This window comes from Pseudophryne corroboree, chromosome 9 (assembly GCF_028390025.1).
Source record: "Pseudophryne corroboree isolate aPseCor3 chromosome 9, aPseCor3.hap2, whole genome shotgun sequence".
Taxonomy (NCBI): domain Eukaryota; kingdom Metazoa; phylum Chordata; class Amphibia; order Anura; family Myobatrachidae; genus Pseudophryne; species Pseudophryne corroboree.
Window position 1 is genome coordinate 296,691,902 of NC_086452.1, and position 23,264 is coordinate 296,715,165.

The 23,264-nt window shown below is 46.8% G+C and overlaps 1 protein-coding gene across 4 annotated transcripts in view; it reads left to right on the top strand.

The window, feature by feature from the left end:
* The window catches only part of PICK1 (protein interacting with PRKCA 1), a 272,889-nt gene that overhangs the window by 95,208 nt on the left and 154,417 nt on the right, over window positions 1–23,264 (top strand). For all 4 annotated transcript variants that reach the window (XM_063940387.1, XM_063940385.1, XM_063940388.1 and 1 more), the window contains one exon: window positions 15,617–15,728. In XM_063940387.1, coding sequence (XP_063796457.1) covers window positions 15,617–15,728 — 112 coding nt within the window. The remainder of the gene's footprint in view (window positions 1–15,616; window positions 15,729–23,264) is intronic.

Consider the following 23,264-nt stretch of genomic DNA (forward strand, 5'->3'; position numbering starts at 1 on the left):
TCTTTTTTGCTTTCACAATACTTGCTACTTCTTTCGCAAACCACACTGGCTTCCATTTCCTTGTGTTTTTCCTAACACTTTTGATACAAAGGTCTGTTCGCTTGCCTTACATCTTCCCTCCAGTGTCTCTTCTGCCTCAGGTCCTTTGGAAGTTCAAACCAGAAGGAGTAAAAGTCATTCTAGTTGCTCCAGCATTTCCCAGATGTCACTGGTTCTCAGATCTCCAGGGCCTCTCCGCAGGGTGACCCCTTCTACTTCCTCAACGATGGGACCTTCTACATTGGGGCCCATGTCTTCATCTAGACATGGCCCGGCTGTCTTTGATTGCGTGACTCTTGAAGCATCGCTTCTAAGGACCAAAAGATTTTCCAATGCTGTTATTCAGACTATGCTAAAGTCCCTCTGCCCGTATCTACTATAGAATGTGGCACGCTTACTTTACTTGGTGCGATGGTAAGCGTTTTGATGCCTCTAAGTTTGAGAATTCCAGAATTCTGGCATTTCTTCAGAGGTTTAGACTTAGGCCTTCATCTTGCCTATCTCAAGGTACACATTTCTGCCTTATCTGTCCGGTCCCAACGCTAGATTGCCTCCATTCCTGTTGTACACACGTTTCTTCAGAGTGTTATTCATATTCAACCTTCCTATGTCCCTCCGGTGGCTCCATGGGATCTGTTTGTTGTGTTGGAGGCTCTTCAAGAAGCTCCATTTGAACCTCTTGAATCTGAGGACCTTAAATGGCTGACGGCCAAGGTTCGTTCTTACTGGCTATTGCCTCTGCAAGGACGGTTTCGGACTTAGTGCATTGTACTGTCGTCCTTCCCTTTTTGATTTTCTACCATGACAGGGCGGTTCTCCAAACTAGACCTGGTTACCTCCCTATCGTGGTTTCCTCTTTTCCCCTTAACCAAGGTATTGTGATCCCGACCTTTATCTCTTCGGACTTGTCGGCTAAAAATCGTTCTTTGGATGTGGTTAGGGCTCTACGTATCTACATGGACCATACTGCCTCTGTTAGATGCTCTGATGCCCTTTTTGGATTTCACAAGCGTGGCTGGCCAGCTAATAAGCACACGCTGGCCAGATGGATTAGAATGGTCATTGCACATGCTTACGCTCGAGTTGATCTTCCGGTTCCAGCTTCGATTTTTGCCCATTCTACTCTCTGTTGGACCTTCTTGGGCGGCACGCTATGAGGCGTCCACCAAACAATTGTGCACGTCGGCTACATGGTCTTTGGTACACACGCTTCTTAGGTTTTATGCCTTTGATACATTTGCGTCCTAGGCTACTTCCTTTGGACGCCGGATTCTCTTATCCGCTCAGGCGTGTCCCCAACCTTGAAATACTGATTTGGGGCATCCATGAGGTTCCCTGTGGAACCCTATGTACCCTACAGCAGAAAAGCAGAATTATGGTGGACTTACCTTTTTTAATAACTCTTTCTGCGAAGTACATAGGGTCCACAGGGTGCCCAACCTGACGCACCTGGCCTCTCTGTTTTTGTACGCTATTGGCCTCTGGTTCCTTTTTCCTGTCATGAGAATGTGTTCTATTGTGCCTAACATCTTTCTGCTCTCCTTTCTGCTTCCTGCATGGAGCTGGTTAACAAAACTGATGGCCTGTGCCTGGAGGCGGGGTTGTAGAGGATGGAAGCCGTGCATCTTGGGATATACTGAAACCTTTTATCTGTTTGGTGCCCGTATTCCTGATCCACCACCTACAACCCCCGATGTTCCCTGTGGACTCTATTTACTTTGCAGAAAGAGGTAAGTCTACCATAACTCTCTTCCTTTCTCTATCGTCCTAGTGGATGCTGGGGTTCCTGAAAGGACCATGGGGAATAGCGGCTCCGCAGGAGACAGGGCACAAAAGTAAAGCTTTCCGATCAGGTGGTGTGCACTGGCTCCTCCCCCTATGACCCTCCTCCAAGCCAGTTAGATTTTTGTGCCCGGCCGAGAAGGGTGCAATCTAGGTGGCTCTCCTAAAGAGCTGCTTAGAGAAAGTTTAGCTTAGGTTTTTTATTTTACAGTGAGTCCTGCTGGCAACAGGATCACTGCAACGAGGGACTTAGGGGAGAAGAAGTGAACTCACCTGCGTGCAGGATGGATTGGCTTCTTGGCTACTGGACATCAGCTCCAGAGGGACGATCACAGGTACAGCCTGGATGGTCACCGGAGCCTCGCCGCCGGCCCCCTTGCAGATGCTGAAACATGAAGAGGTCCAGAATCGGCGGCAGAAGACTCCTCAGTCTTCTAAAGGTAGCGCACAGCACTGCAGCTGTGCGCCATTTTCCTCTCAGCACACTTCACACGGCAGTCACTGAGGGTGCAGGGCGCTGGGAGGGGAGCGCCCTGGGAGGCAAATGAAAACCTATTTGGCTAAAAAATACCTCACATATAGCCTCCGGGGCTATATGGAGATATTTAACCCCTGCCAGAATACACTAAAGAGCGGGAGACGAGCCCGCCGGAAAAGGGGCGGGGCCTATCTCCTCAGCACACAGCGCCATTTTCCTTACACAGCTCCGCTGGTCAGGACGGCTCCCAGGTCTCTCCCCTGCACTGCACTACAGAAACAGGGTAAAACAAGAGAGGGGGGGCAAAATAGTGGCAAAAATTATATTATAAAAGCAGCTATACAGGGAGCACTTATTATAAGGCTATCCCTGTCATATATAGCGCTTTTGGTGTGTGCTGGCAAACTCTCCCTCTGTCTCCCCAAAGGGCTAGTGGGGTCCTGTCTTCGTTAAGAGCATTCCCTGTGTGTCTGCTGTGTGTCGGTACGTGTGTCGACATGTATGAGGACGATATTGGTGTGGAGGCGGAGCAATTGCCAAATATGGGGATGTCACCTCCTAGGGGGTCGACACCAGAATGGATGCCTTTATTTATGGAATTACGGGATAGTGTCAACACGCTAAAGCAGTCGTTTGTCGACATGAGACGGCCGGACAATCAGTTAGTGCCTGTCCAGGCGCCTCAAACACCGTCAGGGGCTGTAAAACGCCCTTTGCCTCAGTCGGTCGACACAGACCCAGACACAGGCACTGATTCCAGTGGCGACGGTGACGAATCAACCGTATTTTCCAGTAGGGCCACACGTTATATGATTTTGGCAATGAAGGAGGCGTTACATTTAGCTGATACTACTGGTACCACTAAACAGGGTATTATGTGGGGTGTGAAAAAACTACCTATAGTTTTTCCTGAATCAGAAGAACTAAATGATGTATGTGATGAAGCGTGGGTTGCCCCCGATAAAAAGATGCTAATTTCAAAGAAGTTATTAGCTTTATACCCTTTCCCGTCAGAGGTTAGGGCGCGCTGGGAAACACCTCCTAGGGTGGATAAGGCGCTCACACGCTTATCTAAACAAGTGGCGTTACCCTCTCCTGAGACGGCCGCACTTAAAGATCCAACAGATAGGAGGATGGAAAATATCCAAAAAAGTATATACACACATACAGGTGTTATACTACGACCAGCTATAGCGTCAGCCTGGATGTGCAGTGCTGGAGTAGTTTGGTCAGAGTCCCTGATTGAAAATATTGATACCCTGGATAGGGACAATGTTTTACTGTCTTTAGAGCAAATAAAGGATGCATTTCTTTATATGCGTGATGCACAGAGGGATATCTGCACACTGGCATCACGGGTAAGTGCTATGTCCATTTCGGCCAGAAGAAGTTTATGGACGCGACAGTGGTCAGGCGATGCGGACTCAAAACGGCATATGGAAGTTTTGCCGTATAAAGGGGAGGAGTTATTTGGAGTCGGTCTATCAGATTTGGTGGCCACGGCTACAGCCGGGAAATCCACCTTTTTACCTCAAGCTACTCCCCAACAGAAAAAGACACCGACTTTTCAACCGCAGTCCTTTCGTTCCTTTAAAAACAAGAGAGCAAAGGGATATTCATATCTGCCACGAGGCAGAGGAAGGGGGAAGAGACACCAACAGGCAGCTCCTTCCCAGGAACAGAAGCCCTCCCCCGCTTCTACAAAAGCCTCAGCATGACGCTGGGGCTTCTCAAGCGGACTCGGGGGCGGTGGGCGGTCGTCTCAAGCATTTCAGCGCGCAGTGGGCTCACTCGCAGGTAGATCCCTGGATCCTGCAGATAATATCTCAGGGGTACAGGTTGGAACTAGAGACAGATCCGCCTCGCCGTTTCCTGAAGTCTGCTTTACCAACGTCCCCCTCCGAAAGGGAGACGGTTTTGGAAGCCATTCACAAGCTGTACTCTCAGCAGGTGATAGTCAAGGTACCTCTTCTACAACAGGGAAAGGGGTATTATTCCACTCTATTTGTGGTACCGAAGCCGGACGGCTCGGTAAGACCTATTCTAAATCTGAAGTCCTTGAACCTGTACATAAAGAAGTTCAAGTTCAAAATGGAGTCACTCAGAGCAGTGATAGCGAACCTGGAAGAAGGGGACTTTATGGTGTCCTTGGACATCAAGGATGCGTACCTCCACGTTCCAATTTACCCCTCACACCAGGGGTACCTCAGGTTCGTTGTACAAAACTGTCACTATCAGTTTCAGACGCTGCCGTTCGGATTGTCCACGGCACCTCGGGTCTTTACAAAGGTAATGGCCGAGATGATGATTTTTCTTCGAAGAAAAGGCGTATTAATTATCCCATACTTGGACGATCTCCTAATAAGGGCAAGGTCCAGAGAACAGCTAGAGAGGGGATTAGCACTGTCTCAAGAAGTGCTAAAACAGCACGGCTGGATTCTGAATATTCCAAAATCCCAGTTAATGCCGACAACTCGTCTGCTGTTCCTAGGGATGATTCTGGACACGGTTCAGAAAAAGGTTTTTCTCCCGGAGGAAAAAGCCAAGGAGTTGTCCGAGCTTGTCAGGAACCTCCTAAAACCAGGAAAGGTGTCTGTACATCAATGCACAAGAGTCCTGGGAAAAATGGTGGCTTCTTACGAAGCAATTCCATTCGGCAGATTCCATGCACGAATTTTCCAGAGGGATCTGTTAGACAAATGGTCAGGGTCGCATCTTCAGATGCACCAGCGGATAACCCTGTCTCCAAGGACAAGGGTATCTCTTCTGTGGTGGTTGCAGAGTGCTCATCTATTGGAGGGCCGCAGATTCGGCATACAGGATTGGATCCTGGTGACCACGGACGCCAGCCTGAGAGGCTGGGGAGCAGTCACACAAGGAAGAAACTTCCAGGGAGTGTGGACGAGCCTGGAAACGTCTCTTCACATAAACATTCTGGAACTAAGAGCAATCTACAATGCTCTAAGCCAGGCAGAACCTCTGCTTCAAGGAAAACCGGTGTTGATCCAGTCGGACAACATCACGGCAGTCGCCCATGTGAACAGACAGGGCGGCACAAGAAGCAGGAGTGCAATGGCAGAAGCTGCAAGGATTCTTCGCTGGGCAGAGAATCATGTGATAGCACTGTCAGCAGTGTTCATCCCGGGAGTGGACAACTGGGAAGCAGACTTCCTCAGCAGACACGACCTTCACCCGAGAGAGTGGGGACTTCATCCGGAAGTCTTCCACATGCTGGTAACCCGTTGGGAAAGACCAATGGTGGACATGATGGCGTCTCGCCTCAACAAAAAACTGGACAGGTATTGCGCCAGGTCAAGAGATCCGCAGGCAATAGCTGTGGACGCGCTGGTAACGCCTTGGGTGTACCAGTCGGTGTATGTGTTTCCTCCTCTGCCTCTCATACCAAAAGTATTGAGAATTATACGGCAAAGAGGCGTAAGAACGATACTAGTGGTTCCGGATTGGCCAAGAAGGACTTGGTACCCGGAACTTCAAGAGATGATCACGGAAGATCCGTGGCCTCTACCTTTAAGGAGGGACTTGCTTCAGCAGGGTCCCTGTCTGTTTCAAGACTTACCGCGGCTGCGTTTGACGGCATGGCGGTTGAACGCCGGATCCTAAAGGAAAAAGGCATGCCGGAAGAAGTCATTCCTACTTTGATTAAAGCAAGGAAGGAAGTAACCGTGCAACACTATCACCGCATTTGGCGAAGATATGTTGCGTGGTGCGAGGATCGGAGTGCTCCGACGGAGGAATTTCAACTGGGTCGATTCCTACATTTCCTGCAATCAGGATTGTCTATGGGTCTCAAATTGGGATCTATTAAGGTTCAAATTTCGGCCCTGTCGATTTTCTTTCAAAAAGAATTGGCTTCAGTTCCTGAAGTCCAGACTTTTGTTAAGGGAGTGCTGCATATACAGCCTCCTGTGGTGCCTCCAGTGGCACCGTGGGATCTCAATGTGGTTTTGGAATTTCTAAAATCTCATTGGTTTGAACCACTAAAAAAAGGTGGATTTAAAATATCTCACATGGAAAGTGACCATGTTACTAGCCCTGGCTTCGGCCAGGAGAGTGTCAGAACTGGCAGCTTTATCTTACAAAAGCCCATATCTGATTTTCCATTCGGACAGGGCAGAACTGCGGACTCGTCCGCATTTTCTCCCTAAGGTGGTGTCAGCATTTCATCTGAACCAGCCTATTGTAGTGCCTGCGGCTACAAGTGACTTGGAGGACTCCAAGTTACTGGACGTTGTCAGAGCATTAAAAATATATATTGCAAGGACAGCTGGAGTCAGAAAATCGGACTCGTTGTTTATATTGTATGCACCCAACAAGATGGGTGCTCCTGCGTCTAAGCAGACGATTGCTCGTTGGATCTGTAGCACAATCCAACTTGCACATTCTGTGGCAGGCCTGCCACAGCCTAAATCTGTAAAGGCCCACTCCACAAGGAAGGTGGGCTCATCTTGGGCGGCTGCCCGAGGGGTCTCGGCATTACAACTTTGCCGAGCAGCTACGTGGTCAGGGGAGAACACGTTTGTAAAATTTTACAAATTTGATACTCTGGCTAAGGAGGACCTGGAGTTCTCTCATTCGGTGCTGCAGAGTCATCCGCACTCTCCCGCCCGTTTGGGAGCTTTGGTATAATCCCCATGGTCCTTTCAGGAACCCCAGCATCCACTAGGACGATAGAGAAAATAAGAATTTGCTTACCGATAATTCTATTTCTCGGAGTCCGTAGTGGATGCTGGGCGCCCATCCCAAGTGCGGATTATCTGCAATAATTGTACATAGTTATTGTTAACTAATTCGGGTTATTGTTAGGAAGCCATCTTTCAGAGGCTCCTCTGTTATCATACTGTTAACTGGTTTTGATCACAAGTTGTACGGTGTGATTGGTGTGGCTGGTATGAGTCTTACCCGGGATTCAAAATTCCTCCCTTATTGTGTACGCTCGTCCGGGCACAGTACCTAACTGGCTTGGAGGAGGGTCATAGGGGGAGGAGCCAGTGCACACCACCTGATCGGAAAGCTTTACTTTTGTGCCCTGTCTCCTGCGGAGCCGCTATTCCCCATGGTCCTTTCAGGAACCCCAGCATCCACTACGGACTCCGAGAAATAGAATTATCGGTAAGCAAATTCTTATTTTTTTACATTCCACAGTTCTCAACTTGCAAAGGAGTGGGAGCTGTGGATCTATTGTGCGCTCTACAGTCACAGGAACTGAGGGAGTAGACAAACTCAACCCCCACCCCCTGGACAGTGCCTGCTACTCGCTACTCACGTAGGCTCCCGACAGCCGATGAAACCCCCACTGACTGCAAGCAGCGGACAGGCACCTTTTAAAGTCTAAAAAAATAAAATAAAAAAATAAATAAAATATATATATATAGAAAAAGCATATATTAATTGGGCACTCCATAGTGCATAAATGTATTTAATAAAATGACATTTCTTAAAAAACATAAACGGTAAAATTGAACTCGTACCGACTGGCAACCAGTGTGGGCTGGTTACCACATGATTTCACACACAAATCCCCGGCAATACTGGAACCAAAGGCCGCCCGGCTGCAGTGGATTCCTCACCCCGCCGTGTGTTACTACCGTTTGAGAGCCGCAGGTAGGATCACACCTGCCGTCGGCTTCAGGATTACCAGCTCCGGGGTATACAAGCGTCAGTAAACTCCGCCTTAAGGCGCTATGGAGCGCCCCGTTTATATGCTTTTTCTATAGATTTACTACATCCGTTGGAATTCGGACTGATAAAAAAGGGGAGCGGCGGTTCTATAAACGCAAAGAAGGACCTAGTGACATTTTTTACACTTATTTAAAGTGTTATCTGGACTTTTAAACAATTTGTTTATGTGGTGTATTTCTTCGTTTGTTGTATACACCTTTGCTCCTAAGAGAACAAATCAGCGCTGTCCTCTATCTATATCTGATATATAGATATATATATATAGATAGATATATATAGATATATATATATATATATATGCGGGTCGCACTCACATCAAACAATGTCCAACGGCTGGGGTGTCACTTGGGAAGTCCAAAGGAAGTCCATGTATAGAGAAATAGAAAAAGTGCACTCACCAGAGCAAATCCATAAAAAATAATTTTTAATCCTCACATATGCATCATAGTTGGTGATCTCAACGTTTCGGTCCACTCCGGACCTTCATCAGGATAAGCACAGCATTATCTGTTACAGCAACTTGTCGCAGTCAAAACCAGACCAGCATCAACCAAACAGTGCCTGACAGGCCCCTAAAATACCACCAGGAAGTCCCAGAAAAGGCGGCAAATTCAAAACAGCCAATCATAATGTATACTGAAATTACATCACTTCCTAATCCACCAATTTACCAAATAATGAATAATAATCTTAATCAATAGGCTTTAAACTGCCAGGTCAAAGCATCCATTAGGCTCAGTTACTTCTACCTGGCCAATACATATAACACCTAGCCATCGACAGCATTGATCAGATCAAATAGGTGCCTTTAGCGTGCACTCCACCGAGTACCGGCGGAACGCACCACGCCACTTCTGCTTCCGGAGCAATGCGTTCCACCAAACATCCGTGGAGCGCATCGCGTCCTCATAATTTCCGCTTCCGGGTGCGCTCCGGGACACACAGAGAGCACCCGTGCGTCCAGATTAAAATCCACCTGGGTGCGTTCCACCAGAGACCAGTGGAACGCATCCACCTCTTCCGCCGCCCATCCGTGATGCCTCCATGGCACCCAGGGACGCAGATGCGGTCCACATGCAACAAGTGGAGCACAACGCGTACTCTGGCACCATGCATCCGCCATCCTGTCATCCTGGTAGCATAAGTGTTTTTAAACATATTACCCTGATCAAAAATATCTGGACACGGCGGGTCATATATAGGCAATAGTGGAAACTCAAATTTAAAGGGACCCTGGAACGGCATTAAGGAGCCCGTCAGGCAAAGAAAGAGCACATGAATCAGATCTAACCTTAACCAAATATATACACAGTGCCATGCCCATTCCCTATTCCAGGCATCAAGGTCACTGTTGATGACATCATTAAGATGGCGGTTGCACACTGTTGGATTACGGAACAGATTTCAGAGTATTTACGGGTTGATCATCCTATCTGTCCGATCTTGTACACCCTGCTCAAGGTGCACAAGACCTTGATAGATCCCCCTGGCAGACCGATTATCTCTGCCAGGGGATCCTTGTTGCAACCGCTGCCGATCTTCATTGATGCCTTTTTACAGGATTTGATGGTACTCATTCCAAGTTATCTTAAGGACACGGGTGATTTCATTGAAAAGATTCTGTCAATCAATGATCTTGAGGGTGACATTTTTTTTATCTACAATGGATGTGGCTTCATTATATACTATCATTCCGCATCAAGAGGGAATAGCAGGAGTGAGATCGCTAATGGCAAATAAGTCTTCTGGCCCTCCAGTTGAGTTTATCTTACAGTTACTCGAATTGGTACTGGTGCATAACCACTTTATGTATGAGGGTGATTACTATATCCAGACGTCAGGTACCGCCATGGGGTCCAATGTGGCCCCGGCATACGCTAGCATTTTTATGCATGAGTATGAGATGAAGCATATTTTGCCTAGATTTCGGAACAGTATTTTGTACTTTAAAAGGTACAATGATGACATTTTCCTGATCTGGAAGAGCACCAGGGAGGGTTTTGATTTGATGCTTAGTGAACTTAATTCACTTGACTGTACAGTACGGTTTACAGGTATGTGTAATCATGAGAAGATTGACTTTTTGGATGTCACGATCACTCGCAAGGGGTCTGGGTTTAGCACCACGCTGTTTCGAAAGGATACGGACCGTAATACTATCCTTCATGCTTCAAGCAATCATCCACCGAATTTGAAAAATAGCCTGCCTATCTCTCAGTTCATGCGTGTTATGAGAAACAACTCGGATCCTTGTGTTGCTGAGACATAACTGCTTGAAATGAAACAACGTTTCCGTGAGAGGGGCTACAAACATCAGACTATTGAGAAATGCCTCACCAGAGCACGCCAAAAATTCACACGTGCAGTGAAAAAAGACAACAAAAGGATGATCTTTGTCACTCAATATGATGAACGGTCCCCGATTGTGTCTAGGGCGATTAAGAAACATTGGCCCATTGTCAGCACAGACCCAACGGTTGGCAAGCACTGCTCTGAACCCCCTATGATTGCCTACAGATGGGGGAAAAACTTGAAACAACTCCTTATGCACCCGAGCAAGACCAAGAAAGTGGTAGACAAGACCTGGCTCTTAACACAAAAACCGGGGTGCTTCAAGTGTACAGGCTGCGCAACATGCCAACATATGGTGTCGGGGCCAGGTTTTCCTCATCCTCAGAATGGTGATTCTATACGTATTCGATATAAGCTACATTTTGTCTCAGATTTTATCATCTATTTGTTGACTTGTCCGTGCGGACTGTCTTACGTAGGAATGACTACCTGTAAATTTCGAGAGAGGATGGCTAATCACCGTATGTCAATCCGACAGGCACTCTCTTCTGGAGTAACGGACAAACCAGTGGCATCACACTTTTTGAAATTGGGTCATCAGCTATCGACCCTTAGATGTCGCATTATTGACTGGGTGCCGCCTCCAGTTCGCGGAAGAGACCGGACATTGTTATTGAAGAAGCTTGAGGGGCGATGGATATTCCGCCTCGGGACAGTGGCCCCTCATGGCCTCAATGAGTGTAACCCACTCAACATTTTTCTGCGATAAGTTTGTTATACTCCTTGAAAGGTGTTTCTATTATTGGAATGTTGTCTACATTACATACCGTACTGTTAAAACTGGAGATTTGGCAGCACTGCCGGGCCTCCCGTTCTTTATAGTGTATTTTAAAATTAAAAGGATTTTTGTTTTTTGTTGACCAACACACCCCTGGACATTTATATTTTGTTTTTTTGTGTGTTTTGTTTGTGTTTTTTTGTTTCTACATATTAGTTATTTGGTACTTTGTAGGAGTATTTATGTTCATTAGTTAGTTTAACATTATACCTGTGCCTGCCTATTATGGGTATGGCACTGTGTATATATTTGGTTAAGGTTAGATCTGATTCATGTGCTCTTTCTTTGCCTGACGGGCTCCTTAATGCCGTTCCAGGGTCCCTTTAAATTTGAGTTTCCACTATTGCCTATATATGACCCGCCGTGTCCAGATAACTTTGATCAGGGTAATATGTTTAAAAACACTTATGCTACCAGGATGACAGGATGGCGGACGCATGGTGCCAGAGTACGCGTTGTGCTCCACTTGTTGCATGTGGACCGCATCTGCGTCCCTGGTTGCCATGGAGGCATCACGGATGGGCGGCGGAAGAGGTGGATGCGTTCCACTGGTCTCTGGTGGAACGCACCCAGGTGGCTTTTAATCTGGACGCACGGGTGCTCTCTGTGTGTCCCGGAGCGCACCCGGAAGCGGAAATGATGAGGACGCGATGCGCTCCACGGATGTTTGGTGGAACGCATTGCTCCGGAAGCAGAAGTGGCGTGGTGCGTTCCGCCGGTACTCGGTGGAGCGCACGCTAAAGGCCCCTATTTGATCTGATCAATGCTGTCGATGGCTAGGTGTTATATGTATTGGCCAGGTAGAAGTAACTGAGCCTAATGGATGCTTTGACCTGGCAGTTTAAAGCCTATTGATTAAGATTATTATTCATTATTTGGTAAATTGGTGGATTAGGAAGTGATGTAATTTCAGTATACATTATGATTGGCTGTTTTGAATTTGCCGCCTTTTCTGGGACTTCCTGGTGGTATTTTAGGGGCCTGTCAGGCACTGTTTGGGTGATGCTGGTCTGGTTTTGACACTGACAAGTTGCTGTAACAGATAATGCTGTGCTTATCCTGATGAAGGTCCGGAGTGGACCGAAACGTTGAGATCACCAACTATGATGCATATGTGAGGATTAAATATTTTTTTTTTATGGATTTGCTCTGGTGAGTGCACTTTTTCTATTTCTCTCTCTCTCTCTCTCTCTCTCTCTCTCTCTCTATATCTATATCTATATCTATATATATATATATATATATATATATATTTACAAAAAAGTGATAAAACTAACTAAAGCAAGGGCTGTAACCACAGTCTTTATTTATTTATTATTATTAACAGTTTCTTATATAGCGCAGCAAATTCCGTTGCGCTTTACAATTTGAAATAACAATAACAAACTGGGTGATAAACAGTCATAGAGGTAGGAAGGCCCTGCTCGCAAGCTTACAATCTATAGGGAAATAGGCATGTGTACACAAGGAAAGGTGCTATCTATTGCATAGAATGAGAAGACATGTGAGGATATGTGTGGACTGTACAGAGTGGATGCAATTTGATAGGAAGGTTTATGAAAGTTATGTGGGCGGTTCTGGAATTTCATATGCTTGCCTAAAGAGGTGCGTTTTCAGGGAACGCTTGAAGGTTTGGAGACTAGAGGAGAGTCTTATTGTGCTTGGTAGGGCATTCCACAGAGTGGGTGCAGCCCGATGAAAGTACTGCAATCGTGAGTGGGAGCGAGTAATGAGTGTGGATGAGAGACGCAGGTCTTGTGAAGAGCGAAGAGGTCGGGTTGGGAGATATTTTGAGATAAGCGAAGTGATGTACATTAGTGTAGTTTGGTTAATGGCCTTGTGTGTGAGTAAAAGTATTTTATATTGAATGCGGTAGAGTACAAGTAACCAATGGAGGGACTGACAGAGCGGATCTGCAGACGATGAACGTCTAGCGAGGAAGATAAGCCTCTCCGCTGCATTCAGAATGGATTGTAGTGGTGAGAGTCTCGTTTTGGGAAGACCAGTTAGGAGACTATTGCAATAATCAATGCGGGAGATAATGAGAGCGTGGATTAGAGTTTTAGCAGTGTCTTGTGTAAGGTATGGTCGTATTTTGGATATGTTTTTTTTTAGATGCATGTAACATGATCTTGAGACAGATTGAATGTGGGGAACAAAGGACAGATCAGAGTCAAGGATGACACCTAGGCAGAGAGCTTGTGGGGTAGGGTAGATAGTCGAGTTTTCAACAATGATAGAGATATCAGGTTGGTACCTACTATTGGTCGGTGGAAATATAATTAACTCTGTCTTTGAAATATTCAGTTTGAGGTGGCGAGATGTCATCCAGGATGAAATGGCACAAAGGCATTCAGTGACACGGTCCAGTACAGATAGGGACAAGTCAGGGGAGGATAGGTAGATTTGAGTATCATCTGCGTACAGATGATACTGAAAACCAAAAGAGCTGATTAGTTTACCAAGAGATGAGGTATAGAAAGAGAAAAGCAGAGGACCCAAGACTGAGCCTTGCGGTACTCCAACTGAAAGAGGTAGCGAAGAGGAGGTAGATTCAGAGAAGCGAACACTGAAGGAGCGATTAGATAGGTAGGATAGGAACCAAGAAAGGGCTGTGTCTTTAAGACCTAGAGATTGTAGTATCTGTATGAGAAGTGAGTGGTCTACACTGTCAAATGCAGCAGATAGATCTAGAAGAATAAGTAGTGAGTAGTGGCCTTTAGACTTAGTAGTGACCAAATCATTAACCACTTTAGTCAGTGCTGTCTCTGTGGAATTTTGGGAACGGAAGCCTGACTGAAGTGGGTCCAACAAAGTGTATGAGTTAAGAAAGTGTGTGAGTCGAGTGTAGGCAAGTCTCTCAAGTAGCTTAGAGAGACAAGGGAGCTGAGAGATAGGGCGGTAGTTTGAGAGAGCATTAGGGTCAGAATTTCGTTTTTTTTAAATGGGAGTAATCACTGCATGCTTGAAGAGTGAAGGAAAAATACCAGTAGAGAGAGAGAGGAGATTACAGCTGTTAGTTAAGGTAGGGATGAGCACCAGAGACAGAGCTTTACTTATTTGTGAGGGTAAAGGATCAAGAGGAGAGGTAGTAGAGAAGCAGGATGAGAAGAGTGATGATACTTCATCTTCATTTGTGGGATCAAATGAAGAAAGAGTGCCAGAGGGTTCAGGTAAAGAACGGAGCAGGTCACTGGCTGCCGAAGAGCATACCATTTCATCTCGGATCTTATCAATCTTCTCCTTGAAGTAGGAAGCAAGATCCTGTGCCTTGATAGTGGCTGGTGGGGTAGGTGCGGGAGGATTCAGAAGTGATTTAAATGTATTAAAGAGTCGTTTGGCGTTAGAGGCTTGAGCATAGATAAGAGTTTGGAAATATGTTTGTTTGGCAGTGTCTAGGGCATTTTTATAAGAATGGTAGACAGTCTTATATGTGAGGAAGTCACTTGAAATACGAAAATTTACGCCACTGACATTCAAGTTTTCGTGTGAGTTTTTGTAGTTGTCTTGTCTTGTTAATTTGGAGTGCTATGGTTGACATCTAGGCGTACGTGGAGTGTGATGGGTAGCTGGAGCCACTTCATCAAGGGCTAGTTCTAGTCTCATTAAGGTGTGATACAGCCATCTCAGGAGAGGTGAATGCAGAAATAGGTGAAAGCAGTTGTTGGAGTGAAGTGGAAAGTTCTTGAAGATTAATTGTGTAAATATTTCTGCGGGTTTGAGGAAGATTGGAGGTCTTCAGCAACACAGGGTTTGAATTAATGGAGGAAAGCATGCAAGTGATAAGGTTGTGATCTGAGAGGGGGAAAGGAGTGTTAGTGAGTTCAGAGACAGAGCATAGTCTGGTGAATACTAGATCAAGGCAGTGGCCCTCCTGATGAGTAGAGGAGTCAGTCCATTGGGAGAGGCCAAGAGAGGAGGTTAGAGAGAGTAGTTTGGAGGCGTGAGCAGCAGATTTTGGACAATCAATGGCAATATTGAAATCACCCATGATAGTGGTGGAGATGTCAGAGGATAGGAAGTGAGGGAGCCAGGCAGAAAAATCTTCCAAAAATTGTTTTGGATGCTCAGGTGGGCGGTAGATAGCTGCAACACTCAGAGAGAAAGGAGAGTAAACCCTAATGGAATGTACTTCAAATTATGTAAATGTGAGTGATGGAACCTGTGGTAGAACAGAGTATGCAAAAGATTGGGAAAGTAAAAGTCCAACTCCTCCTCCTCCAACTCTTCTAGAACATGCCCAACTCCGAAGGCACTAAATCCGCACTGGCTTCTTGGGAGTTGCAGAGAGGTGGATCTTAAGCTTAAAGTGATAGTGGTTTTTTATTTTTTTTATTTTTTTAAGTGCCAGCTCCATCCTGCCATGATGAAAGAGAGAGTAAATTTTTTTACTCTGCCAACACTAAATGGTATTGAATCAAAACACTTTCTGTAATCTACTAGAGTTATATCTCCATTCTCTCTAAAGTCCAATTTTTCCCTTTTAGCGGGATACCAACAGTCCCAGGTACAGTGTCTCTAAAGAAAGACTCGCAGAATGTCATTGGGATCAGCATAGGAGGAGGTGCTCAACACTGCCCTTGCCTTTACATTGTGCAGGTATGTCTTTGCAGTAATGTCTGTTACAAATTACTATAACTTCTATATAAGATATAGATACATAGATATATATGAACAAAGTGGGGGGCGCAGTACTAATCAACAACAGATTTACTTAAAGTAAAAGCTCACTTACATCAAAGAATCATCAAAACCGCCTCACGATCTAGCAGCCTAGCCTCCGAGTGGCATGCAGTCCTAAACCGCCATGGCTGCAGTGTAACAGGTCCGTTGTTTAGATCTCCCGTACTCCAGGACACAGGCAATGACATCACCGCATCTAGCGTCCTACAGGCCACGTCCAACGTGTTTCGTCATCAATACTTCATCGGGGGTGTGGCCTAATCCCATCCAGTAATATATTTATACCTGGACATACTCGTTTACGTTTTGGGAACTTGATGACTGAGCGGAGGTGACTCCTGCACACCGCTGAGATCGAGGCTTGGTTTGTGACTCGCTTCCGGGACTGCGCCGGGGTTCTCCAGGACGCCGAATGGATTAGAGCCTCCACATGGAGCTGAGAGTCCGACTGTTGCCACTATTGTGAGATGCTTGTTTTATGTGATATACTGTGAGTGTATATTTTCTCTGACGTCCTAGTGGATGCTGGGAACTCCGTAAGGACCATGGGGAATAGCGGCTCCGCAGGAGACTGGGCACAAAAGTAAAAGCTTTAGGACTACCTGGTGTGCACTGGCTCCTCCCCCTATGACCCTCCTCCAAGCCTCAGTTAGATTTTTGTGCCCGGCCGAGAAGGGTGCACACTAGGGGCTCTCCTGAGCTTCTTAGTGAAAGTTTTAGTTTTAGGTTTTTTATTTTCAGTGAGACCTGCTGGCAACAGGCTCACTGCATCGAGGGACTAAGGGGAGAAGAAGCGAACTCACCTGAAGTGCAGAGTGGATTGGGCTTCCATTAGCTCCAGAGGGACCGAACACAGGCCCAGCCTCGGAGCTCGGTCCCAGAGCCGCGCCGCCGGCCCCCTTACAGAGCCAGAAGCAAGAAGAGGTCCGGAAAAATCGGCGGCAGAAGACATCAGTCTTCAACAAGGTAGCGCATAGCACTGCAGCTGTGCGCCATTGTTACTCAGGCACACTTCACACTCCGGTCACTGAGGGTGCAGGGCGCTAGGGGGGGCGCCCTGAGCAGCAATGTAAAACACCTTGGCTGGCATAAATACACCACATATAACCCCCAGGGCTATATGGATGTATTTTAACCCCTGCCAGAACTTACAAAAAAGCGGGAGAAAAGGCAGCCGAGAAGGGGGCAGAGCCTATCTCCTCAGCACACAGGCGCCATTTTCCATCACAGCTCCGCTGGAAGGACGTCTCCCTGACTCTCCCCTGCAGTCCTGCACTACAGAAAAGGGTAAAAAAGAGAGGGGGGGCACTAATTTGGCGCAGTTTTGATACTAACAGCAGCTATAAAGGGAAAAGCACATTTTATAGTGGTATTCCTGTTTATATATAGCGCTCTGGTGTGTGCTGGCATACTCTCCCTCTGTCTCCCCAAAGGGCTAGTGGGGTCCTGTCCTCTATCAGAGCATTCCCTGTGTGTGTGCGGTGTGTCTGTACGATTGTGTCGACATGTTTGAGGAGGAAAATGAGATGGAGGCGGAGCAATTGCCTATTATACAGTTGTCACCCCCTGGGGAGTCGACACCTGAGTGGATGAGCTTATGGAAGGAATTGCGTGACAGTGTCAGCTCGTTACGACAGACAGTTGACGACATGAGACAGCCGGCTACTCAGCTTGCGTCTGTCCAAGGGTCTCAAACGCCATCAGGGGCTTTAAAACGCCCGTTACCTCAAATGGCAGACACAGACACGGATACTGACTCCAGTGTCGACGATGATGAGACAAACGTGACTTCCACTAGGGCCACACGTTACATGATTGAAGCAATTAAATATGTATTGCATATCTCTGATAATACAAGTACCACTAAAAAGGGTATTATGTTTGGTGAGAAAAAACTGCCTGTAGTTTTTCCTGTATCCGAGAAATTAAATGAAGTGTGTGATGAGGCGTGGGTTTCCCCCGATAAAAAACTGAATTCCTAAAAGGTTATTGGCATCGTACCCTTTCCCGCCAGAGGATAGGGCACGTTGGGAAACACCCCCTAGGGTGGATAAAGCGCTCACACGTTTGTCAAAACAGGTAGCACTACCTTCTCCTGATACGGCCGCCCTAAAGGAACCTGCCGATAGAAAGCTGGAGAATATCCTAAAATGTATATACTCTCACACGGGTGTTATACTGCGACCAGCAATCGCCTCAGCCTGGATGTGCAGTGCGGGCCTGGCGTGGTCGGATTCCCTGACTGAAAATATTGATACCCTAGATAGGGACAGTATATTACTGACTATAGAGCATTTGAAGGATGCATTTCTATATATGCGTGATGCACAGAGGGATATTTGCCGACTGGCATCAAGAGTTAGCGCGCTGTCCATTTCTGCTAGAAGAGGTTTATGGACGCGGCAGTGGTCAGGTGATGCGGATTCTAAAAGGCACATGGAAGTATTGCCTTATAAGGGGGAGGAGTTATTTGGGGTAGGTCTATCAGACCTGGTAGCCACGGCAACTGCTGGAAAATCCACATTTTTACCCCAGGTAGCTTCTCAACCTAAGAAGACGCCGTATTATCAGGCGCAGTCCTTTCGGCCCCATAAGGGCAAGCGGGCAAAAGGCGCCTCATTTATGCCCCGTGGCAGAGGGAGAGGAAAAAAGCTGCAACAAACAGCCAGTTCCCAGGAACAAAAGCCCTCTCCCGCCTCCGCAAAGTCCTCAGCATGACGCTGGGGCTTTACAAGCAGACACGGTGGGGGCCCGTCTCAAGAAGTTCAGTGCGCAGTGGGCCCACTCGCAAGTGGACCCCTGGATCCTTCAAGTGGTATCTCAGGGGTACAAATTGGAATTCGAGACGTCTCCCCCTCGCCGTTTTCTAAAGTCTGCTTTACCGACGTCTCCCTCAGACAGGGAGGCAGTATTGGATGCCATTCACAAGCTGTATTCCCAGCAGGTGATAATCAAGGTACCCCTCCTACAACAGGGAAAGGGGTACTATTCCACACTATTTGTGGTACCGAAGCCGGACGGCTCGGTGAGACCAATTTTAAACCTAAAATCCTTGAACACTTACATACAAAGGTTCAAATTCAAGATGGAGTCACTCAGAGCAGTGATTGCAAACCTGGAAGACGGGGACTATATGGTGTCTCTGGACATCAAAGATGCTTACCTACATGTCCCAATTTGCCCTTCTCACCAAGGGTACCTCAGGTTTGTGGTACAGAACTGTCACTATCAGTTTCAGACGCTGCCGTTTGGATTGTCCACGGCACCCCGGGTCTTTACCAAGGTAATGGCCGAAATGATGATACTCCTTCGAAGGAAGGGAGTTTTAGTTATCCCTTACTTGGACGATCTCCTGATAAGGGCAAGATCCAGGGAACAGTTGGAAGTCGGGGTAGCACTATCTCAGATAGTGCTGCGCCAGCACGGTTGGATTCTCAATATTCCAAAATCTCAGCTGATCCCGACTACCCGACTCCTATTCCTAGGGATGATCCTGGACACAGTCCAGAAAAAGGTGTTTCTCCCGGAGGAGAAAGACAGGGAGTTATCCGAACTAGTCAGAAATCTCCTAAAACCAGGCCAAGTCTCAGTGCATCAATGCACAAGGGTCCTGGGAAAGATGGTGGCTTCTTACGAAGCAATCCCATTTGGCAGATTCCACGCAAGAACCTTCCAGTGGGATCTGCTAGACAAATGGTCCGGGTCGCATCTTCAGATGCATCAGCGGATAATCTTGTCACCAAGGACAAGGGAGTCTCTCCTGTGGTGGTTGCAGAGTGCTCATCTTCTAGAGGGCCGCAGATTCGGCATTCAGGACTGGGTCCTGGTGACCACGGATGCCAGCCTGAGAGGCTGGGGAGCAGTCACACAGGGACGAAATTTCCAGGGCTTGTGGTCAAGCCTGGAGACATCACTTCACATAAATATCCTGGAGCTAAGGGCCATCTACAATGCTCTAAGCCTAGCAAGACCTCTGCTTCAAGGTCAGCCGGTGCTGATCCAGTCAGACAACATCACGGCAGTCGCCCACGTAAACAGACAGGGCGGCACAAGAAGCAGAAGGGCAATGACAGAAGTTGCAAGGATTCTTCGCTGGGCGGAAAATCATGCGATAGCACTGTCAGCAGTGTTCATTCCGGGAGTGGACAACTGGGAAGCAGACTTCCTCAGCAGACACGACCTCCATCCGGGGGAGTGGGGACTTCACCCAGAAGTCTTCCGCATGATTGTGAACCGTTGGGAAAAACCAAAGGTGGACATGATGGCGTCCCGCCTCAACAAAAAACTGGACAGGTATTGCGCCAGGTCAAGGGACCCTCAGGCAATAGCTGTGGACGCTCTGGTAACACCGTGGGTGTACCAGTCAGTGTATGTGTTCCCTCCTCTGCCTCTCATACCCAAGGTACTGAGGATCATAAGAAGGAGAGGAGTAAGGACTATACTCGTGGCTCCGGATTGGCCAAGAAGGACTTGGTACCCGGAACTTCAAGAGATGCTCACAGAGGACCCGTGGCCTCTACCTCTAAGAAAGGACCTGCTTCAGCAGGGACCCTGTCTGTTCCAAGACTTACCGCGGCTGCGTTTGACGGCTTGGCGGTTGAATGCCGGATCCTGAAGGAAAAAGGCATTCCGGATGAAGTCATCCCTACCCTGATCAAAGCCAGGAAGGATGTAACCGTGCAACATTATCACCGGATTTGGCGTAAATATGTTGCGTGGTGCGAGGCCAGGAAGGCCCCTACAGAGGAATTTCAACTGGGTCGTTTCCTACATTTCCTGCAAACAGGACTGTCTATGGGCCTAAAATTAGGGTCCATTAAGGTTCAAATTTCGGCCCTGTCGATTTTCTTCCAGAAAGAACTGGCTTCAGTTCCTGAAGTTCAGACGTTTGTCAAGGGGGTACTGCATATACAGCCTCCTTTTGTGCCTCCAGTGGCACCTTGGGATCTCAATGTAGTTTTGGGGTTCCTAAAATCACATTGGTTTGAACCACTCTCCACTGTGGACTTAAAATATCTCACTTGGAAAGTGGTAATGTTGTTAGCCCTGGCTTCAGCCAGGCGTGTCTCAGAATTGGCGGCTTTATCCTATAAAAGCCCTTACCTAATTTTTCATACGGACAGGGCAGAATTGAGGACTCGTCCTCAATTTCTCCCTAAGGTGGTTTCAGCATTTCACTTGAACCAGCCTATTGTGGTGCCTGCGGCTACTAGGGACTTGGAGGACTCCAAGTTGCTGGACGTAGTCAGGGCCCTGAAAATATGTTTCCAGGACGGCTGGAGTCAGGAAATCTGACTCGCTGTTTATCCTGTATGCACCCAATAAGCTGGGTGCTCCTGCTTCTAAGCAGACTATTGCTCGTTGGATTTGTAGTACAATTCAGCTTGCACATTCTGTGGCAGGCCTGCCACAGCCTAAATCTGTAAAAGCCCATTCCACAAGGAAGGTGGGCTCATCTTGGGCGGCTGCCCGAGGGGTCTCGGCTTTACAACTTTGCCGAGCAGCTACTTGGTCAGGGGCAAACACGTTTGCTAAATTCTACAAATTTGATACCCTGGCTGAGGAGGACCTGGAGTTCTCTCATTCGGTGCTGCAGAGTCATCCGCACTCTCCCGCCCGTTTGGGAGCTTTGGTATAATCCCCATGGTCCTTACGGAGTTCCCAGCATCCACTAGGACGTCAGAGAAAATAAGAATTTACTTACCGATAATTCTATTTCTCATAGTCCGTAGTGGATGCTGGGCGCCCATCCCAAGTGCGGATTGTCTGCAATACTTGTACATAGTTATTGTTACAAAAATCGGGTTATTATTGTTGTGAGCCATCTTTCAGAGGCTCCTCTGTTATCATGCTGTTAACTGGGTTCAGATCACAGGTTGTACGGTGTGATTGGTGTGACTGGTATGAGTCTTACCCGGGATTCAAAATCCTTCCTTATTGTGTACTCTCGTCCGGGCACAGTATCCTAACTGAGGCTTGGAGGAGGGCCATAGGGGGAGGAGCCAGTGCACACCAGGTAGTCCTAAAGCTTTTACTTTTGTGCCCAGTCTCCTGCGGAGCCGCTATTCCCCATGGTCCTTACGGAGTTCCCAGCATCCACTACGGACTATGAGAAATAGAATTATCGGTAAGTAAATTCTTATTTTACCTAATACACTATAAACATTTTTAGAAGACTTACTTCACTATTGTGCGCCTCCTTATACCTTCATACTCATTTACATATTTATAAACAGTGGGTCTTCCTAGTTACTAATTTTTTTATCAACAATTACTAATAATCAAAGGTAACACACAATTAGAGTAAATACATGTATAAAAAGTATTTCATGAACATTTTAAAAATAAAAAAACCTAAAGGACAACCACAACATCGATCCGCCTCAATTTTTATGTAGTCCATTTAGTTCCTATTGAATTTATAATACTTTAACATTCTCCTTAAAATTCACGGCCACCTTCCACTACATATCTCCATTAATATTACAGTATTGTTCATGCTTCCATGTATCAGTTAACAGCATATACATTAAATTCTTAAGTTGTAGTTCTCCCCCTAGGTTAAACAAGTACACTTACATTACATTAATTTCATACATAAAAAACTACATTTCAATACATAAACCAGATTAAAAGGGATATAAAAAAATCACCATATATATAAAAATATATACAAAAATGTGTGTACGTAGATAGAATCTTTCCATCAAAAAAGTAATTATTCTTCCCTACAGGAATATGAATTAGATTTCCACAACTACCCTCTTCTTATCCACATTACTCTTTAATTTAAATTACCTTTCCGAGTTTCCACACAAATCATTAACATCAGATTCATTGTTACCATGAACATCCATTATCGCACAAATCCAGCCGCCAAATTGCCCCCCTATAGGGAGAGCTCCGGAACCCAATGATTCAACAACAGTGCACCACTTAGGGACCAACCCAGCAACTGAACCTAATGCAAAAAGGGTGTGTTGTCATCATAGTTTCTCTATCGTCCTAGTGGATGCTGGGGTTCCTGAAAGGACCATGGGGAATAGCGGCTCCGCAGGAGACAGGGCACAAAAGTAAAGCTTTCCGATCAGGTGGTGTGCACTGGCTCCTCCCCCTATGACCCTCCTCCAAGCCAGTTAGATTTTTGTGCCCGGCCGAGAAGGGTGCAATCTAGGTGGCTCTCCTAAAGAGCTGCTTAGAAAAGTTTAGCTTAGGTTTTTTATTTTACAGTGAGTCCTGCTGGCAACAGGATCACTGCAACGAGGGACTTAGGGGAGAAGAAGTGAACTCACCTGCGTGCAGGATGGATTGGCTTCTTGGCTACTGGACATCAGCTCCAGAGGGACGATCACAGGTACAGCCTGGATGGTCACCGGAGCCTTGCCGCCGGCCCCCTTGCAGATGCTGAAGTAAGAAGAGGTCCAGAATCGGCGGCAGAAGACTCCTCAGTCT